Below are 16,655 nucleotides of genomic sequence, written 5' to 3' on the forward strand. Positions count from 1 at the left end.
CCTCCTCTCTCTAGTTGCTCTAGAGGAAATATGGCTGTACGTGTTTGTGCTTCTGGTGGCAACGTCCTTGGTCTCACTAAGATTTATGATCTTGATGAATGGACTCAAATCTATACGTTTGGAGAGGGATAGTATCAATGTCATCGAGACAATTGATCTTAGCTCTTAGAGCTTCGACCTTGGCTTATAATTCTGTTACGTCCAAAGTTTTCATCAAAAAATTCTCTTACTTCCAAAGCACTATGCTTACATGAAGAGATAAAGGTTGAGCAGGGATTCTTTTGCCTTTTGGGCTTGGAGCTTTCTTTTTTCAGTGCCAAAATGTCTCGAGCTAAGTCAAACGTTTTCGGGTTTTTCTAAGTAATAAACTTACTTTGTTTTTTAGTTAGCATCTAATTTATGAAAGCTTATTGGTTTGATCGGTCTGTATTTGTGGGAATGTATACTAAGCAGGTGAACACACTCCATCTCGAGACTTGATTAAAAGGATCAAAGATCTTTGCCATTCCACCACATTCCTCAGGACTCTGGTTATAACAAACTAAGGGTGTGATGCAAAAATATCAATAATTAAGTTATTCTAAAGGGAGAAATTTGTAAACAAAGTTATCCATCTTTTAACCGTTTCAATCTTTAGACGAGATAATTATATGATCCATCAAAGGGTGGGACTACGTGAGCAAACGAAGTGTGGCCATTGCCTTGCACGAGACTGCATGAGCTACTTGTAAAATCTTATATGGTTTGAAATTTATCTTTTTTTATTTTAATTAAAAAAATTAAAACTTTATTAAGATCCATATAATAAATACAGTCAAATCTCTCTATAATTGTCATTCGTTATAGCAGCGTTTCACTATAACGGCCTGATTTCTCCGGAATCGATTTTTCATGTTATATTTTACTTTTCTATAACAGCATTCTGCCTATAACATCAATAAAATTCGTTATAGCAGTACACTCTTTGTAAAATTACATCTCTATAACAGCCATACTCAAATAGCGTGTAATAATATTTTGTAAAAAATATATTATGTGACGACAAAAGTGTCGATGAAGAGCCTCAACCTACTGTTACTTGGAGATAGAATAGTAAAATATTAAGCACTTAGACAGCCAGCCTTCAAGGGAAAGCTATTGAATTTACTTTTGCCGAAAGTTTGGACAAAATTTTTCGTCAGTTGAAGCGTTATATTATCACTAAGAGACTAGAATTTACGAAACAACCTACAATTGTAGAGTTCTTACGTCAAACTTGAAATATTTAAATTCTCAATTAATTTAAAATGCATATTTTCCATATATTTTAATTCTTTATCTGTGTGGTACAACTAGTTATGGATTTAGTAGTAAATTATTAGTCTTTTCAATTTTTAATTTATGAGATTTGAAAATCAATTGAGATTTTAAAATTTACAAGTATATTATTTTCGTTTATAACATAAAAAATATAAAAAGTTAATTGTTTGCGTACTTTTATTTATAACAGCAGAATGAGATCTAAATATCAAATGTCATTATACATGCATAGCAACACCTCACTATAGCAACTACGAAATTTCCGGACAAACGCTGCCACTATAGAGAGGTTTGACTGTACTTAAGATTACTTTTTGAATAGATTGACAAAACAGAAACTACTACTCGTCCATTTATAAATAAATCATTTTAAAATAAACAGATTTTAAAAGTTAACCTAATTAAACCATTCATGTGGTAATAGTTGCGAAAGAAAAATGGCAATAGTAACCCCCGTTTATATATTAACTAAAATGGACATAAGAAGACCTTTACTACGCCTGTCCTATTATCTTGCTGTTATTACTGCTTATTATTACGGAGTTACCGATGCTTTTTCATCTCTGCTTCAGTCGGAGATCTATCGAAAATAGCCTCCCTACCTCTCAAAAGGTAGGGCAAGATTTGCGTACACTCTACCCTCCAAAACCCGCCTGGTGAGATTATACTGGATATATTGTTGTTGTTTTGTTGTCCATAAGAAAACCGAGTCTCCTAAAATCTCCTGTGCATCTTCACAGGCTTGGAAATTGGTGCAGATGCAACTGTGTTGTCGAGTAGAAAGTCTGCTCGATCTAACCCACAATAATAGAAGAGCTATCCGTATTTTTCTGGGGAAACCAGCTAAAGTTTTACACTACGTAACTATCAGAAACTGAATTTTCAAAATAACAATGGCACTACGAACTCTGAACTGATACAAACCTGGACCAACATGAATATCAGGTGCTTTTCCACATAATCTGGTACACATAACTATGTTCGTTTTCTTTGTGGCCTTGCGTAATCTCGCACCGAGGCAATGTCATTCCATGGATCTCTCCCACTATGCCTAATCTACCTTAATATATGCAGTAAAAACTATAGGAAAAGTAGAAAGAAGTCAAGAATACACCACAATAAGATCTTCTTGGCACCTTTACAAATTCTTTACTACCTTTTGTTATACAAGTACATGAATTCTATAACCTCGGAGTGATTGCATTAACACACAATATCTTAAGATGTTGGAATAGCTCCATAACAAATGCCTCTGAGATGGCCCTCTCTAAGCCTTTGGTTCAGAGAGACTTGGATGTTCAAGATATAACTGGACACCTAGAGGTTCACTACTCATGGACTTGATAGGAGTTATAAGAGGTGCTTGCTGCCACTGCCGGGTATCTGTTGGGACCCACATTTCTGCATCTTTGCTTGTACTACTCTGCGGGAGAGAGCGAAAGTAAGCTGTTATCTCCCAGCTGCAATCTGTCGAAGCTGACAAGTTGAGGAACCCGTCAAATTGCAAAAGCCAAATGGCAATGTATCAAGTTGTGGGCGATAAACTAAAAGAACTTTTCATCCTTTGAATCATGTGAACTGACAACTATTGTCCTACAATACAAAACTATTTGCCAGGCAAACCACCTCCGTTCAACAAAATATTCTTCTGTCATGAAGTCCATCATAAACTTGGAGAAGTATTTCACATTGTTTTTTGTCAATTCAAAGTCTCCGATCCAATAGAAATCAATTTGTACATGAAAAATGACAGAGAATCAGATTCAGCCATGTTAAATTCACATTGCTGTAGATGCCAGTACAGTGTATGATACTTAATAGGCGTTTGGACATAAATTGGGTGATATTTGAGGAAAAAAATAGTATTTGAAATTGAAGTTGACAAATAGCATTTGACAGTTGGAAGTTGTGTTTGGACATGTCTTTCACTTGAAGAAAGGGTTGAGGTTTTGTGAGTGGAAGAAAATTCACTTGAAATAATCATCTTCAAAAACTAACCAAAATATCATTCCAATGCATAACCAAACAATATGAGTGTATATATATATATATATATATTTTTTTTTTTTGAAAAAAAAGGGAAAAAACCCACGTCTAAACGGGCCCTTATATATATACTATTTGGCTAAAAGAATTCAACTAAGGTTGTTTGAGTGGGATGTCATAGGTATTAGGTATAAGAGGTTCTCCATTAAGATGTTCCATTTACCTTATATGCTCTTTTTCCCTTGTAAAAAAAAAAAAAAACTGTTTTTTCCTTGTCTACTCTTTTTAAGGTGGCTAGAGTGGGATGTCACCTAAAACAATCAATTCAGCACAAAGGGTCTATAGCATTCATCTCCCTCTCCCTTGAATAGTTAGTCTTAAATACATATAACAAATATAACACTAATATAATGTGATTAAAGAAGATTCATAGTGGCATTTAATATGAAGTTCCTATTATAGCTTACTTGGTGGAAGAACCTTCATTAACGATTGTGACAAAGGAAGCTTGATCAAAAATGATTTAAGTGAAAACTCCAGATCAGCTTCCTCCAACTTTGAACCATAGGACTGGTTCACATTTATCTTGAAAACAAATCTCTCGAGAGGTACGTTGTTGCTATCAAAAAAAATCACTGCTACTCTCTCAACCAATCCCTGAAAAAAGAAAGAAAAAAAAACATGATTACTTCTACGGAACGACGATAGCAGAAGAATAACAGCTTAGAGGTGAATCTCTCATTTCCCTTGGGAAAGCAATAAGATTTGTCAAATAAACAAGATCAAAGAATTGTTATAAGTTCAAGCACGCAACAAAAAGTTCTTCTGTCTCTTTTCCCTGAAGGAAAATGCGAGGCAACGCGGGATTATATATTCAAACATTAGCTCCGGTACCCAAGATGAGCAATTAACTATTAAGGGCCAGTTGAAAGGAATGGAATAAACCTTTTGTATGAAAGGAAAAAGTCCATTGACAGAAGAATGGATATATTGTTGAAGCTCCGGGTGTCTAGCTCTTTGAACCACAACATTCATGTAACGCCGCCTTTCAAATGCCCCTTCATAAAACAAGATCCATAGTTCAGAGGTTTCTAGCTTAAGCAGTAAAATAGAGCTCTAAATTTCTGCTAATTTTTCTTTTACCACTTGGATAAACTCCTTTGAGGAATACAACTGACGTAATGGCAACTTCTAAAAATTCTACAAGAATCTGGGCGGTTTCACCTGCAATCTCACAATGAAAAGACACCTCTCCTTGCTAAAAATAATGAGGAAAGAAAGCTTTGAATCAGCAAATTAGAACTTGATAAAAGTACCACCAACCTTGTGGACTTCGATTGCGATCCATCAATCTCTCTTCAACTCCTTTGATTTCTGTAACTCTGTATTCTGGTCAAACATGCGAAGCAGTCACACAATGTGCTCTCCCTCAGCCTATGCATAAAGAACTCAAGCTGGTTTACCTCAGTTTACTAGTTATAGATATTAGGAAGGATTATTTGAAAAGGTCTCAATGAGACCATTTCAGTAAATGAATTTTGACGTAAATGTACAATTTTACAAGAAATTATATTTATTAATTGCGACTCTCAATCAATAAAATTCCTTAACTAACTAGAATTAACAAATATGAATGATAATTTGTTAAAAAGCTTCTTAAATATATTTTATATTTTCATCTCTACAAAATATAAAACAACCAAGTTAAGCAGATAACAACCCATTGAAACCGTAAAGTTTGGATCAAATAACCAGATAAAAACTGAGATATCCCTAATATGAACACTCATGAATATTTAAGGCATTTACAGAGATGCTTTCTTTTATTGTAGAGTAACGTGAATTTTATTGCTACCAGCAGTCCAGCATCCAGGGTATACAGAAACTTCTCTATGACCTCTAAAAACAAGTTAAACAGAGTGCCAACTAAAACTAGGATTAAAGCAGATAAATAATAATGTTTTGACATAAAACAAAACAAAGTATCCAAAAAACAGCTTCTACGGAAAATTCAAAACAAAATTAGTTGATTTCCAGGATAGTTCTCAAAACATTCAAGTTCACACCATCTCTCTTTCTTTCAGTATGTCTCTAGGCTCTATCCCCATCTAAACTCTCTCCATTGACTATATATTTCCTCTGTTAGGAAAATTAACTTTAGGCATCAATAATGCACAGCATCAAATTTGCTAAAATTCCAATTAATATGATTGATTCAGTATTTAATCGCTTTCAACATATAATTGAATACAAAAGCTGTACCACTGCCAATATCTTGACCATCGGTATTATTGATTAACACCAATACTGATTAAGACCCATGAAAAACCGGGGAAAAAGAACAGAATACAATGTCAACCAATATTCTCATTAAATAAACTATGACGGAGTACTGATACATGAATCAATATCTCTTCTTCCCGTAAGTGCTATAAATTTATCCCTAAACAATAAAAGAGGGCATTTACAAATCAAATTAGATCCGTCATAAGCCTCTTTAAGTATCACGGTACTCCTGACACCCTTATTAGTGATGTAGAATATACCGTGATGTTTGACTAAGCAAAGCAAAAGTCTAGCCGGTAACTGTAACTCCGAATGAAATGCATCTATTTGAGCAGATGTCAACCTCTTTTCCATAGTCAAACTGAGGAGCTCGTGAAGCACTGCTACCACTCTTTTTTGAGCTTTAGGATCAGCAAGTTCAAATCTTCTAGCATTCAAGTATGGAGAAGGGAAATCCATCTTCTGCCACTTCTGAACTTCCTTAAGGTAGTTCGTGTTCGGCCTAAATCCTGCAGGATAACGCATTTGAAACGCAAAAGGACCAAAAAGGTTTCCATCTTTCAATACTCTAGCCTGCCCTTTTGAAGTCAGGACCCCTTCACACACTAACCTTTCCTCCCTGGCAGTGACTGCCAGTAAAGAGTCCCAATTTTCCAACTGAAGGGAAGTTCTTCCATTCACATCTTTCACTGAGAAAAATTGTGGGTATTTTGGAATCAGTGATTGCTCGAAATCACTAGGCAAGCCTAAATCATTCTCAACCAGTTGAATGGTTTCCAATGGCAACATGCAATCAACTGACAACATTAACAACTTCCTTAGATTCTTGACCAAAATAGGTTCCATTTGCACTCTTGCTTCATCTTCTTCTAGTGCAATTTTATCAGCCTTTTCAGTCAACATAACCATCGGTGGAGTTCTATTTCCACCAGTGACACGGAATATGGTAGGATATTTCTCAATTATGCCCATGAAATTCCACTTCTGCACAAATCCAACTTCTTTCTCAAGGTCTCTAAGAAGGAGGTATTGGTTTTTCTGCGATTGAATGATGGATTTTAGGCGTAAAATCAATGATGGTTTCTTCTGAAGCTCCATGACTCTGTCTAGATCATTTACTCTATAATATATTTTCTTCTTAGGCCTCCTTCCTCCACTGGATTTGAACATGATTTGTAGCCACATATGTCCTACTTTCACAGATGGCAATGGATGGCATAGTCTTTGCCTTCCATTGACTGTAAACCATTTTTGGGACTCAATTAGCGAGAACACCATCACATGTTTATGCATCTGGAAAAGAGCAGAGACGTGCATCAGGTCACATTGTTGGGGCCCAATTCAGCTTGCTTAAACATTTGAAGCGTGAACAGATTTTGGAGAAAAGAGCCGTTTCCCTTAATGAAAACTATAAACAGGTAAGTTCCCAACAATTTTTTCGTATGGCAGCTTTTGACGTTACCCATAAAAATTTAAGGTTGTCAACTGGAGGTTTTCTCCCATGGTTTGAGATCCACAAAAAGACACTCACATATTGAATGATAACCACAACATCATTGTTGTAGTGTTGTTTGTACATTCTTCAACATATTATTTACAGCATGGATCCAAGAAAGTTATTGAGTTTATATATTTATTCTGTTGACTTCTGTAAAAGTTTCTGCACCCAACTACTAATACGACAAGTTATTCCTACACTGTTGAAACAAAAAATCTGTTAATCCTTCCTATAAAATTTAATAAGATTTTTTTGAGATTGGTAACTGTATAAAATTTAATAAGATTCACTTCTATCTTTCTAAGAAGTTCAAGGTATAGAATTACTAACTGTCCACACTATCTATGGAGCTCATGAATGTAGCTTTAATTTTATATCACAAAAATTACACATTATTCAGCAAATCAAGTTGATGAGCTATGTCCTGGAGTAAGCAAAGACACATGAAATGTTCTTCAGTGTCCTTAACGCAAACGCATGACCACATATGCAGTATGCTCGCAACTATATCTCAACGCTTTGGTTTTCCTAAGACATTCATATACCCTTACTCATTATCAGCATATCTCACATTTTGAAAAGCATCAATAAATAACTAAATATCCAGTTTTGTCAACAATGAATAATCAGATAAACAGTATACAAACCGATATATGTTGAATACTTCTCAGTTCTCAAACACCAATAACATTATGACAGTGCATATCCAGAACTTCACATACATAACCAATGAATAGGAATATACCTCAAAGATTATTTCTTTTTTCAATTTGAGCAGCCAACTGATTTCTGTAGGCTCCTATGGGCATAAACTCCTTGCTCTGGCGATTTTGCAGTAATCTTACTCCTTAACTGACAAAATAGAATAAATATAAGAAGGGATAATTACAGCCCAATACCTTTGAGTGATCTAGTTTACAAAATAGCCAGCAAATGTATACGTCTTGTATATTTAAATTCAAATATACATATACTATACGTGCAATATACATATACAATACGTACAACATTGGAGCCCAACTATATCGTATTCGCGCTGCGTAAGGCCCCATTCGGGAAGAAGCGCTCCCTACCAAGGATTTTTCTATACACAAGGCTCGAACTATACGTACAATATACATATACTATAAGTGTATAATATACATATCAGCGTATAGGTTTTGTATATTTGGGCTACTGCTGGTAATTAAGTTTGGCAGAAGGGACATAAACGAAAGAATCCCATATAATAATCAAATGAATTAATATAAAATCAACAAAAAGAAAAATGAGCTATATATTGATTTTACCAAAGCTCCACTGCTTGAGCTATAGCACCCAAAAAAAAAAAAAATACACAAATTATTTTCAATTGATTACTATGTAAACGCAGATTAGTGCACTAATAAATCGGAGCAAACACAGCATTGAAAAAAAAAACAAATTCACTAGTAAAAAAAAAAAAAGTAATTACACTCATTTGAGAAAAAATTATAAGGGTTTTGGTTTAATTAAAGATACATATAATACAATGGAAAATATATATATATATATATAAAGGGAGAGAAATCGAAGAGAAAAAGAAGCAAACATACAATATGGAGACTGATGTAAATGGTTCGAAATTGGGGTTCATTTGTTTTATACTAATCATGACCAAAAGTTAAGGGGTAAAATTGGACTTTGAAGAAGATGAGGGACTAGAACAAAAATGGCCGAAAATGATTTTTTTTTTTGGTTGAGATTTTATGTTCCCAAAAGGGCCAAATATACCTTGTACTATTGGAAAAGGGTTAAATATACTATTCGTATTATTTTGGGTCTAAATATATTCTTAACGTTATACTTTGGGTTCAAATATACGGTATATTGATTAAAGAATATATTTAGGTACTAATATTTTATCAATTAGGATTAAGCTTTGTGTTAGTATATTTGCTTAAACCCCTTTTTCTTAGAGCGAGTGAAGGTGGAGATGGGATGGTAATGGTGGGTGAACCGGTGAAGAGAGGGATAAATGGGTTGGGTGGTGAGGTGGCATGCCACGTGGTGCCAACTCACTGAGGGGTATATTTGAACCCACAATATAATGGTAGACGTATATTTGGACCCAGAGTATAACGAAGGGTATATTTAACTCTTTTCAAATAGTATAGGGGTATATTTGGCCCTTTTCCGTTTTATGATTTTCGGGCAGGTTAGGTAAGTGAGAAAATCAGGTGGCTGAATTTATTTAATTGGGTCAGAGTTTTAAATTGATCCAGTAATAAATGTCACACGGAATTTGAATATTTTTTTTAATTCAATGTTTAACGTTAGTCAAAAGGGCATAAGTGAGATAAAAATGTAACCATAGGGGTATTTTTAGCAAAATAGATAGATGAAGGGTATTTTTTAATCTTTTCCGATAATTTGGGGACATTTTTAGCCTTTTTCCATATGAAGTTTAATTATTTCGCGCTAGGGCCATTAATAATAAGAGCAAAATATGAATTAATTTGCTAATTGCAAAGGTATGATTAAATCAAAGGTTAAACGTATGACAAAATTGAACAATTTCGAATTGTGTAAGGGTAACTTTGGATCACTTTTCATTAATTGAACGCAATATATAAGTCGTTTTAATTGCCACATCTAATAATTCTTTCCAATTAATTTTATAAAGATGGAGTTTGGGTGAGTTTGCCGACTTTCCAACTAATTCATCAGATACATTTTTTTTTTCATTCAGACAAATATATGGTAATAATTTATTCATAAACGCGTAAATTCACTTAGCTTTTTTTTGTCTCTCGATAGAATTTGAACTCTCGTATCCATCGATTGATTTTAACTTCATTAGCGGCATAACACTTTATATGATGGTAATTGAGTAACGCAAAATTTAAGAAAGAAAGACAGACAGACAATTGATTCATTACATTTATAATATAACGTTAAAATTATTCTTGCTGATACATAATGATGAGTAGGGGTGTATATGGACCGGGTTGGTTCGGATTTCTTAAACACCAAACCAAACCAACTGCGTCGAGTTTTTAAATTTATATACCAAACCAAACCAATAAAGTTCGGGTTTTTTAACCTCGGGTTTTCTCGGGTTGTTTTCGGAATAGTCTTGATACAAAATATATAACTTTTACTTCAAATATTTCTTTAGTCCTAATAAGATACAACTATGTAATTAAAGTGTTTCATAAGAAAATAACACAAAATGTGAGAAGAGTGATGACATTGTATTAAAATATTCAACAAAAAGATAATAAAATCGGTTAAAATAAATATTGCTAATTAATAAGCCATAAAGAAAATGACCATAATCTAAAAATACTAAGTCATCCTAAAATAAGTATGGCTAATAAGTATTAATTACATGACAAGAAAAAAAAACTTAAGTAATGTATTTTCACTCTCTAAACCAATTATGCAAAACTAAAGGAGATATATCCTACATTATTGTCATTCCTAGTGGTAAATTGAATTTCTTTTGTTAGTATTAGTGTTGAGTTGGTTTTGGTTTGGACTTTATATGAGTTAATAACATCCACAGGATGTAAAACCTATTCACATTCAAAATTCTAATTTCAAGCTTGAATAATATGATAATAGATAAAAAAATTTAAGAAATATTTATAAATTACACTACAAATAAATATTTTTGTGTATAAAATAATTTTAAAATTGAATACATGTAATGTCGGGTTGGTTTTGTTCGGTTCGGTTTGACTTTTTTTAGCTAAAACCAAACCAAATCAATTATGGTCGGGTTTTTTTTTTCAACACCAAACCAAGTCAAACCAAACCACTAATTGGATTTTTTTCTCGGTTTGATTCGGTTTATCAGTTTGGTGCGGTTTGTCGGTTTACTTTGTACACCCCTAATGATGAGACTAGAACATAGGAGCACTTTTGCCTCTCTTAATACTATGTTGAATTACATGAACTATTTTATCCAAAATATTAAATCTTTTATTTTTTAGGTATTTAACCATTCAAAGTCAAAATGATAGATGAATCAAACGACAAAAAAGAGTTACATAATAGGGAAATAAGAATTTGACTTGTTTTAGTGAATTGACTACATTCAGACGGAGATGTGGCAATTCACCTTTTCAAAAAATAATACAAATGAGAGCATAAATTATTGAGTGAATAACCTCACATATAAAACATGAATTGTGCTTGATAGCTTTGCAAAAGGAATCCGATCCACTTTCACGTCAGTCTTACCTATAACGACATGGATTTAAAGTCTATAAGAGATTCTGCATCAGTAATTAGTTCCTCTTGACATTAAAAAGACAACAAAAGTATTATACAATTGCTTGCTTCAAATAGTCCACCGAATAGTTATTGGGATCTATGTTACTCAGACTCTTAAAAAATGTCACCGTGTGTGTGGATTCCCCAAAGGTAGTGCATTTTTGGAGGATCCGATACCGATGCGGCAGCAATTTTAAAGAGCCGAGCGAACATAGGCAAACATAGGTTCCAATACAAAACGGCAGTGCAAAAACAAATGGTATGGTTTATGGTTTCTGGATAAATTCAACGAGGTAGCACCTGTAGCAAAGTCGAAAATTTCCGTCGATTATCCTGGATAAATTCAACAGAGCTACATAAACATTTCTTTTGTAAGTTTTCTCAAGCAAAACTCACACGCTACATCATGAACAGTCCAATATTTTATCTCACCATTACCTCCCCTTATAATGACCACAACTAGGCTTCTGTTCACTAGATCATTCAAGCAAATTTTAGATGCTTCCTTCATGTTCTCTGTGTCCCATGTCCTGTACAAAATTTTCAGCTATCCAACACTTTAGCAAATTGGTCACTGGAAATTTGTAGTCTTCTAGAAACAATCCCATGTCATGAATGAAAGGCTTCAAATGGTCTTCCAAATGGTCGCTTGATTCTATTATCTTCATGCTTTCCTCTTCTAAATATTGTCACGATCCAAAATTTCCTAAGTTACGAAGACACCTACACCCCAGCCCGATAGGCATACCAATTCCAATTTAGCCGATTTCTTCCTTTATTAGCAGTTATAAATGAAAACATAACGAAATACATAATATTAGTCTAATATGATAAAAGTGCGGAAATACAACCAACATCGCAAAACCTGTGATATGATTCAAGAGCATCAAAAAAGACACAAATACATAAGTCTGAAATCTGATACACTGTCTGGATGAGAATAGAACACTAATAAAATAAGAGAGGGAGTCCACGGTGCTACGAACTAGCCAAGCAACTCACTCTGATATCTCCAAGCAAACTCAAACCCAGTCATCAAAATGCTCCCACGAGGGTATGTCATATCTGCACAAAAAGAGCAGCAAGTGTAGCATGAGTACAAAAGAACGTTGTGTACTCAACAAGTATCGAAAGTTCGAAGCGATCTAACGGGTCGTTACAAATATGTACATCATTTGCAACCTCAAGGCATAAAGAGGCAGTGTGTTACGGATGTCTTCTTGATCTCAAGCACCAAAGCAGTCTATTGCAAAATCTACATCTGCAGCTTGGAGAAAGAAACCTACAAATAATGAAAACAAAATAGAGAGAAAAATCAAAATGTTACATAAATGAATTATTATACTTTAATTTTTTTTTCTTAATTCCATATGTATCACAGTGCACATGATGTAAATAAAATTTGCCTAATTTGTCTTAATGATAGAAGGGGAGCCTTGGAGCAACGGTAAAGTTGTCTCCGTGGAAGCAGCCACTAATGCTTGCATTAGGGTAGGCTATCTACATCACATCCCTTGTGGTGCGACCTTTCCCCGGATCCTGCTAACGCGAGATGCTTTGTGCACCAGGCTGCCCTTTTGTCTTAATGATATCACGTACCATTATATGTTTTATGCTGCATATGAACTTGGAGACTATCACATCCTGTCATCTCTTCCACTTCTTTTTTAATGTTGAGAGCTGAATCCTGAAGTGACTTATCGCAGCAAATCAATTTAATCAACTTCAGTGTTGGGATATCCACAAAGCTAGAAGGGATCTGACCGCACATAATTTTGCAATTGTTTATAATTAGTTTCTCAAGCACGGGGAAGGATGCTTCTGAGGAGCGCCATTCTGTAACAAGAACATTCTGTAAATTCAAGTATTTGAGTGCTCGAAACTCATAGTCACTGACATCCCAACATATGCAATATTCAGCCTGCGAGAATCTATCTTCGGACTTGAAGTATATGCCACGTAGTTTGAGCCTCTCAAGGTTTCGCAGACTTGCAAGTTGCGAAACAACTTTTTCTGTTAGGCAAAGTCTATCAAGGGACAAGCCCTTTAGATTTGAAGGGAAGGCAACACAACTGTCCCGTCCTATGGATTTGTAGCCTGTAATTGGGCGTGAGAAGCCCACTTCGAGAGATTGAAGTGGGAGTTCTTCAAGATTAGGCATATGAACTTCATAACCCTGTTCAACAAAGTGGAGATTGAGTTGTTCAATATTTGGGAATCTCCTCCAGAACTCCGGAGCCATATCGACTATGTATATACGGCACTTTCCAAAAGTCTTCAAGTTCGGTAACACAATTTCTGAAGATTCTTCGAAAGCTGCTCGATCATTGTCTTCCCATTTGAAGGAAAAGTCCTGTATATCCACATGCCTTAGCTTCTGCATTTTCCAAATAGAAGGTGATGTCTCGAAACGCCTTGAAAATTCATCTTTCCTCACCACCTGCAAAGTTTGTAGATCGTGTAGGTGTGATACCCACTGGAAATCAAATTCTCGGGTACAAATTGCAAGATACCTCAAGTGAGTTACTGCTTGCACTACCATAGCCCACAAACGTCTTTCCAAGCAGACATCCGACAAATGCAACACCCGAATAAATCTTAAGTTATCAAGTAAAAGACTTGTCTTTTCCCATACACGGGATTCTGGATGAGCAATGAACTCAAGAGACCTATCATGACATTGGGCAAAAGACTCCCCTTCCTTCAAGCCTGCCAACTTTGGAATCTTATCCAATAATTTTTCACACTGCAACAATTGGTGGACAAGATCATCATGGATACAACTTGCAGTATACTGAGGTTCCTTTGACTGTTGGTACTGCATAAACTTTTCTTTTGTAAGTTTTCTCAAGCAAAACTCACGCACTACATCGTGAACGGTGCAGTATTCTATCTCGCCGTTATCTTCTCTCCTTCCAGAAACAATAACTAGGCTTCTGTTCACTAGATCATTCAAGCAAATTTTTGACGCTTCCTCCATGTTCTCTGTTTCCATGTTGTGTACAAAATTTTCAGCTATCCACAAGTTAAGCAATTCGGACACTGGAAATTTGTAGTCTTCTGGGAACAACACCATGTAAAGAAGGCAAGACTTTAAATGGTCTTGCAAAGGGTCATAACTTGATTCTATTATCTTCATGCTTTGTTCTTCTAAAACACGGGAACTTAAATCATTTGCAGCTTCACGCCACAAAGAGACTTGCTTTTGCTTTGCAATAATTCCAGCAATCAAAACGATTGCAAGAGGTAATCCCTTGCAGCTTTCAGCAACTTGTAATCCTGCTTTGAGTAGTTCTGGGGGACAAATCTCTCCTTGAAATACTTTCTTCTGAAGTAATTCCCAGCTCTCATCCACCGTGAGAAATCGAAGAAAATATGGATCACTGTGGTGCTTAAGCTGCCTAGCCACTTCTTCATCTCGAGTCGTTAGAACTATTCTGCTTCCATTTTCATCCTGTGGGAAAGATAACCGCAACTCTTCCCATGCCTCAACTTCCCATATATCATCTAATACGATGAGGTATCTCTTGCGCATCAGACTCTTGCGCAACTTGTCAGGCATGTCTTCATCTTCAATACCACCCATATTGCTTACAACTTGTTTAAGAATCTCAGAGAACACCTTCCTCGAATTATATTCTTTTGAAACAGAGCACCACGCTTGAACGTCAAAGTGTTTATCAATACTATGATGAGTGAATACCTTTTTAGCCAATGTTGTTTTGCCCAGTCCAGGCATTCCAACAATCGAGACAATGTCTAGTTCCTTTGTTCCCCATTTCAATTGTTGAATTATACTTTCTGCATCATCATCAAAACCAACCGCTTCCTCATCAATTGGTGGATGATGACTATATTGGTTGGAAGCCGTTGAATTAGCACGAGTTCTTTCACCATGACTATATTGGTTGGAAGCCGTTGAATTAGCACGAGTTCTTTTACCCGTCAGAACGTTCCCCATGTCAATTAGCTAGCCTGATATCTTTACTGCTGTTGGAAGTAAATATAACTATGTTAGAACTATAAAGTGCAACCCGGTGCACAAAGCTCCCGCTATGCACTGGAATTATCTACTAAATCTAGGAATTGAAGCAATAGAACCCAATACTGCAAAATTTTCAATTAAGATAACATTTGGAAGGGGTTTTATATTTCTCATGCTTTTTTGCCAAGTTCTTTTTATCAGAGAGAAAGATAATAAACTAGAGTTGGTGGTTTTGGAAACTATCATATAAAGTTTCAACTTTCTTAGCACAACTTTCAAATGCTCTATTTTTCACCAAAAAAACCATGAATAATAATAGGCTGTCAGATGAAAAATGGGGATCAAGGGTGGAAACTTTTGGGGAAAACAAAATTATAAAAGATTAATAAGGTATAATATGAAGAAAGAGTCTAATCTCGTATGAAAATCACTAAATCATAGGAATGTGTTTGGCATGGAGGAAAACATTTTGCAGAAATGCTTTTCCAATTTTCCATGTCTGGTCAGTCAAAATTCTAGAAAAACATTTTTTCTTGAAAAACAAGTTAAATAAGGAAAATGACTTTTTTAGTGGAAGAAGAGAAAATAAGTTCCATAAGTGAATTTCGTTCCTCCCTATCATCCAAATACACCCCATCCCACCCCTCCCCTGATAGTATTTGCCTAAATTATATATGAATGATTGTGAAACAATATTGTCTGCTTACTTACAAACACTAGTACATAAGTAAGAAAATCACTTATTTTCCAGGAAAATATTTCCCTGTTCATACTAAACTCACCCTTAATGTAAATTTTCTTGTAAGCATTCTAAGAAATGCAGTTGAATCTATAGGTTTCACAGAGAACACTTGACTCTAAGCCTATTAAGTCTATACATTTATAGTATTAAGTCCAAATATTCACAGTCCAATAATATTCAGCTTACAATGAAGACGAAAAATCTAAAAGAGAAAGAAAAATCAAACTTACATTCAATCAAGAAGAAGAAAAAATCAGTCCTTTCTACATCAGAGGTAAAAACGAGCTAAAAATTTAGCAATGCTGTAATCAAGTCAACAAAGGCGAACGGTGTGTGTGTATATATATATAATAATATTTTGAGTTTTGTCTTCATGGCACAAGTGGACTAGCGTGGGGAACTCTCACGTTGGCGGCTAAAAAAATAGGGTTACGTGCATGCATGTGCAAAAAGTTCCAATCCAAAAAATCTTAGAGGTATGGTCAAATTAATAGTTTGAACTACTCCATTTATGTGATATATTTTTTTTTTATCATGTCTCAAAAAGCTGATTTTTTTTTATATTTAGAAATAATTTAACTTAAAACTTCTCATTTTACACTTAATGAAATGATTTA

At 34.9% G+C, this 16,655-nt stretch overlaps 3 protein-coding genes across 10 annotated transcripts; all 3 read right to left on the bottom strand.

The window, feature by feature from the left end:
- Window positions 1-2,208: 2,208 nt before the first annotated feature.
- On the bottom strand, window positions 2,209-7,921 carry LOC132609343 (DNA polymerase zeta processivity subunit). 3 transcript variants are annotated; one of them, XM_060323262.1, is made up of 6 exons: window positions 7,815-7,921; window positions 4,609-4,719; window positions 4,429-4,509; window positions 4,231-4,343; window positions 3,753-3,942; window positions 2,209-2,766 (listed from the first exon to the last, which is right to left on the bottom strand). In XM_060323262.1, exons 2-6 carry the CDS (start codon window positions 4,631-4,633, stop codon window positions 2,567-2,569), a joined length of 609 nt encoding a protein of 202 aa, XP_060179245.1. In that variant the 5' UTR covers window positions 4,634-4,719; window positions 7,815-7,921; the 3' UTR covers window positions 2,209-2,566. The 3 variants fall into 3 exon arrangements, with proteins under 3 accessions (XP_060179245.1, XP_060179244.1, XP_060179246.1); XM_060323261.1 differs by lacking the exon at window positions 7,815-7,921 and adding an exon at window positions 5,915-6,053 and having other exon boundaries at window positions 2,209-2,775; XM_060323263.1 differs by lacking the exons at window positions 4,429-4,509; window positions 7,815-7,921 and adding an exon at window positions 5,915-6,053 and having other exon boundaries at window positions 2,209-2,775.
- LOC132609342 (protein WHAT'S THIS FACTOR 1 homolog, chloroplastic) lies at window positions 5,468-7,921 on the bottom strand. The gene is made up of 2 exons (XM_060323260.1): window positions 7,815-7,921; window positions 5,468-6,864 (listed from the first exon to the last, which is right to left on the bottom strand). Exon 2 carries the CDS (start codon window positions 6,862-6,864, stop codon window positions 5,665-5,667), a length of 1,200 nt encoding a protein of 399 aa, XP_060179243.1. The 5' UTR covers window positions 7,815-7,921; the 3' UTR covers window positions 5,468-5,664.
- Window positions 7,922-12,103: 4,182 nt separating this feature from the next.
- Window positions 12,104-16,425, bottom strand: LOC132610608 (putative late blight resistance protein homolog R1B-17). 6 transcript variants are annotated; one of them, XR_009571190.1, is made up of 4 exons: window positions 16,269-16,425; window positions 12,911-15,301; window positions 12,482-12,593; window positions 12,104-12,376 (listed from the first exon to the last, which is right to left on the bottom strand). XR_009571190.1 is itself a non-coding variant. In XM_060324923.1 (4 exons), the coding sequence occupies exons 2-3, from the start codon at window positions 15,270-15,272 to the stop codon at window positions 12,538-12,540; spliced, it is 2,418 nt and encodes an 805-aa protein (XP_060180906.1). In that variant the 5' UTR covers window positions 15,273-15,301; window positions 16,269-16,425; the 3' UTR covers window positions 12,104-12,376; window positions 12,494-12,537. The 6 variants fall into 6 exon arrangements, 4 of the variants coding, with proteins under 4 accessions (XP_060180906.1, XP_060180908.1, XP_060180909.1 ...); XR_009571191.1 differs by having other exon boundaries at window positions 12,472-12,593; XM_060324923.1 differs by having other exon boundaries at window positions 12,494-12,593.
- Window positions 16,426-16,655: the final 230 nt, after the last annotated feature.

This window comes from Lycium barbarum, chromosome 9, assembly GCF_019175385.1.
Source record: "Lycium barbarum isolate Lr01 chromosome 9, ASM1917538v2, whole genome shotgun sequence".
Lineage (NCBI taxonomy): Eukaryota > Viridiplantae > Streptophyta > Magnoliopsida > Solanales > Solanaceae > Lycium > Lycium barbarum.

Bases quoted from the DNA above. Each gene is read 5' to 3' on its own strand.
- LOC132609343 (XM_060323261.1), bottom strand. From the start codon at position 4,633: ATGGATCGCAATCGAAGTCCACAAG. The intron at 4,344-4,428 runs GTAAAAGAAAAA...TGTTTTATGAAG, and splicing joins CAAAGGAGTTTATCCAAGTG to GGGCATTTGAAAGGCGGCGT. The intron at 2,776-3,752 runs GTAAGCTATAAT...TCAACTTGTCAG, and splicing joins AATGAAGGTTCTTCCACCAA to CTTCGACAGATTGCAGCTGG.
- LOC132609342 (XM_060323260.1), bottom strand. From the start codon at position 6,864: ATGCATAAACATGTGATGGTGTTCTCGCTAATTGAGTCCCAAAAATGG.
- LOC132610608 (XM_060324923.1), bottom strand. From the start codon at position 15,272: ATGGGGAACGTTCTGACGGGTAAAAGAACTCGTGCTAATTCAACGGCT. The intron at 12,594-12,910 runs GTACGTGATATC...CATTATTTGTAG, and splicing joins GCAGCATAAAACATATAATG to GTTTCTTTCTCCAAGCTGCA.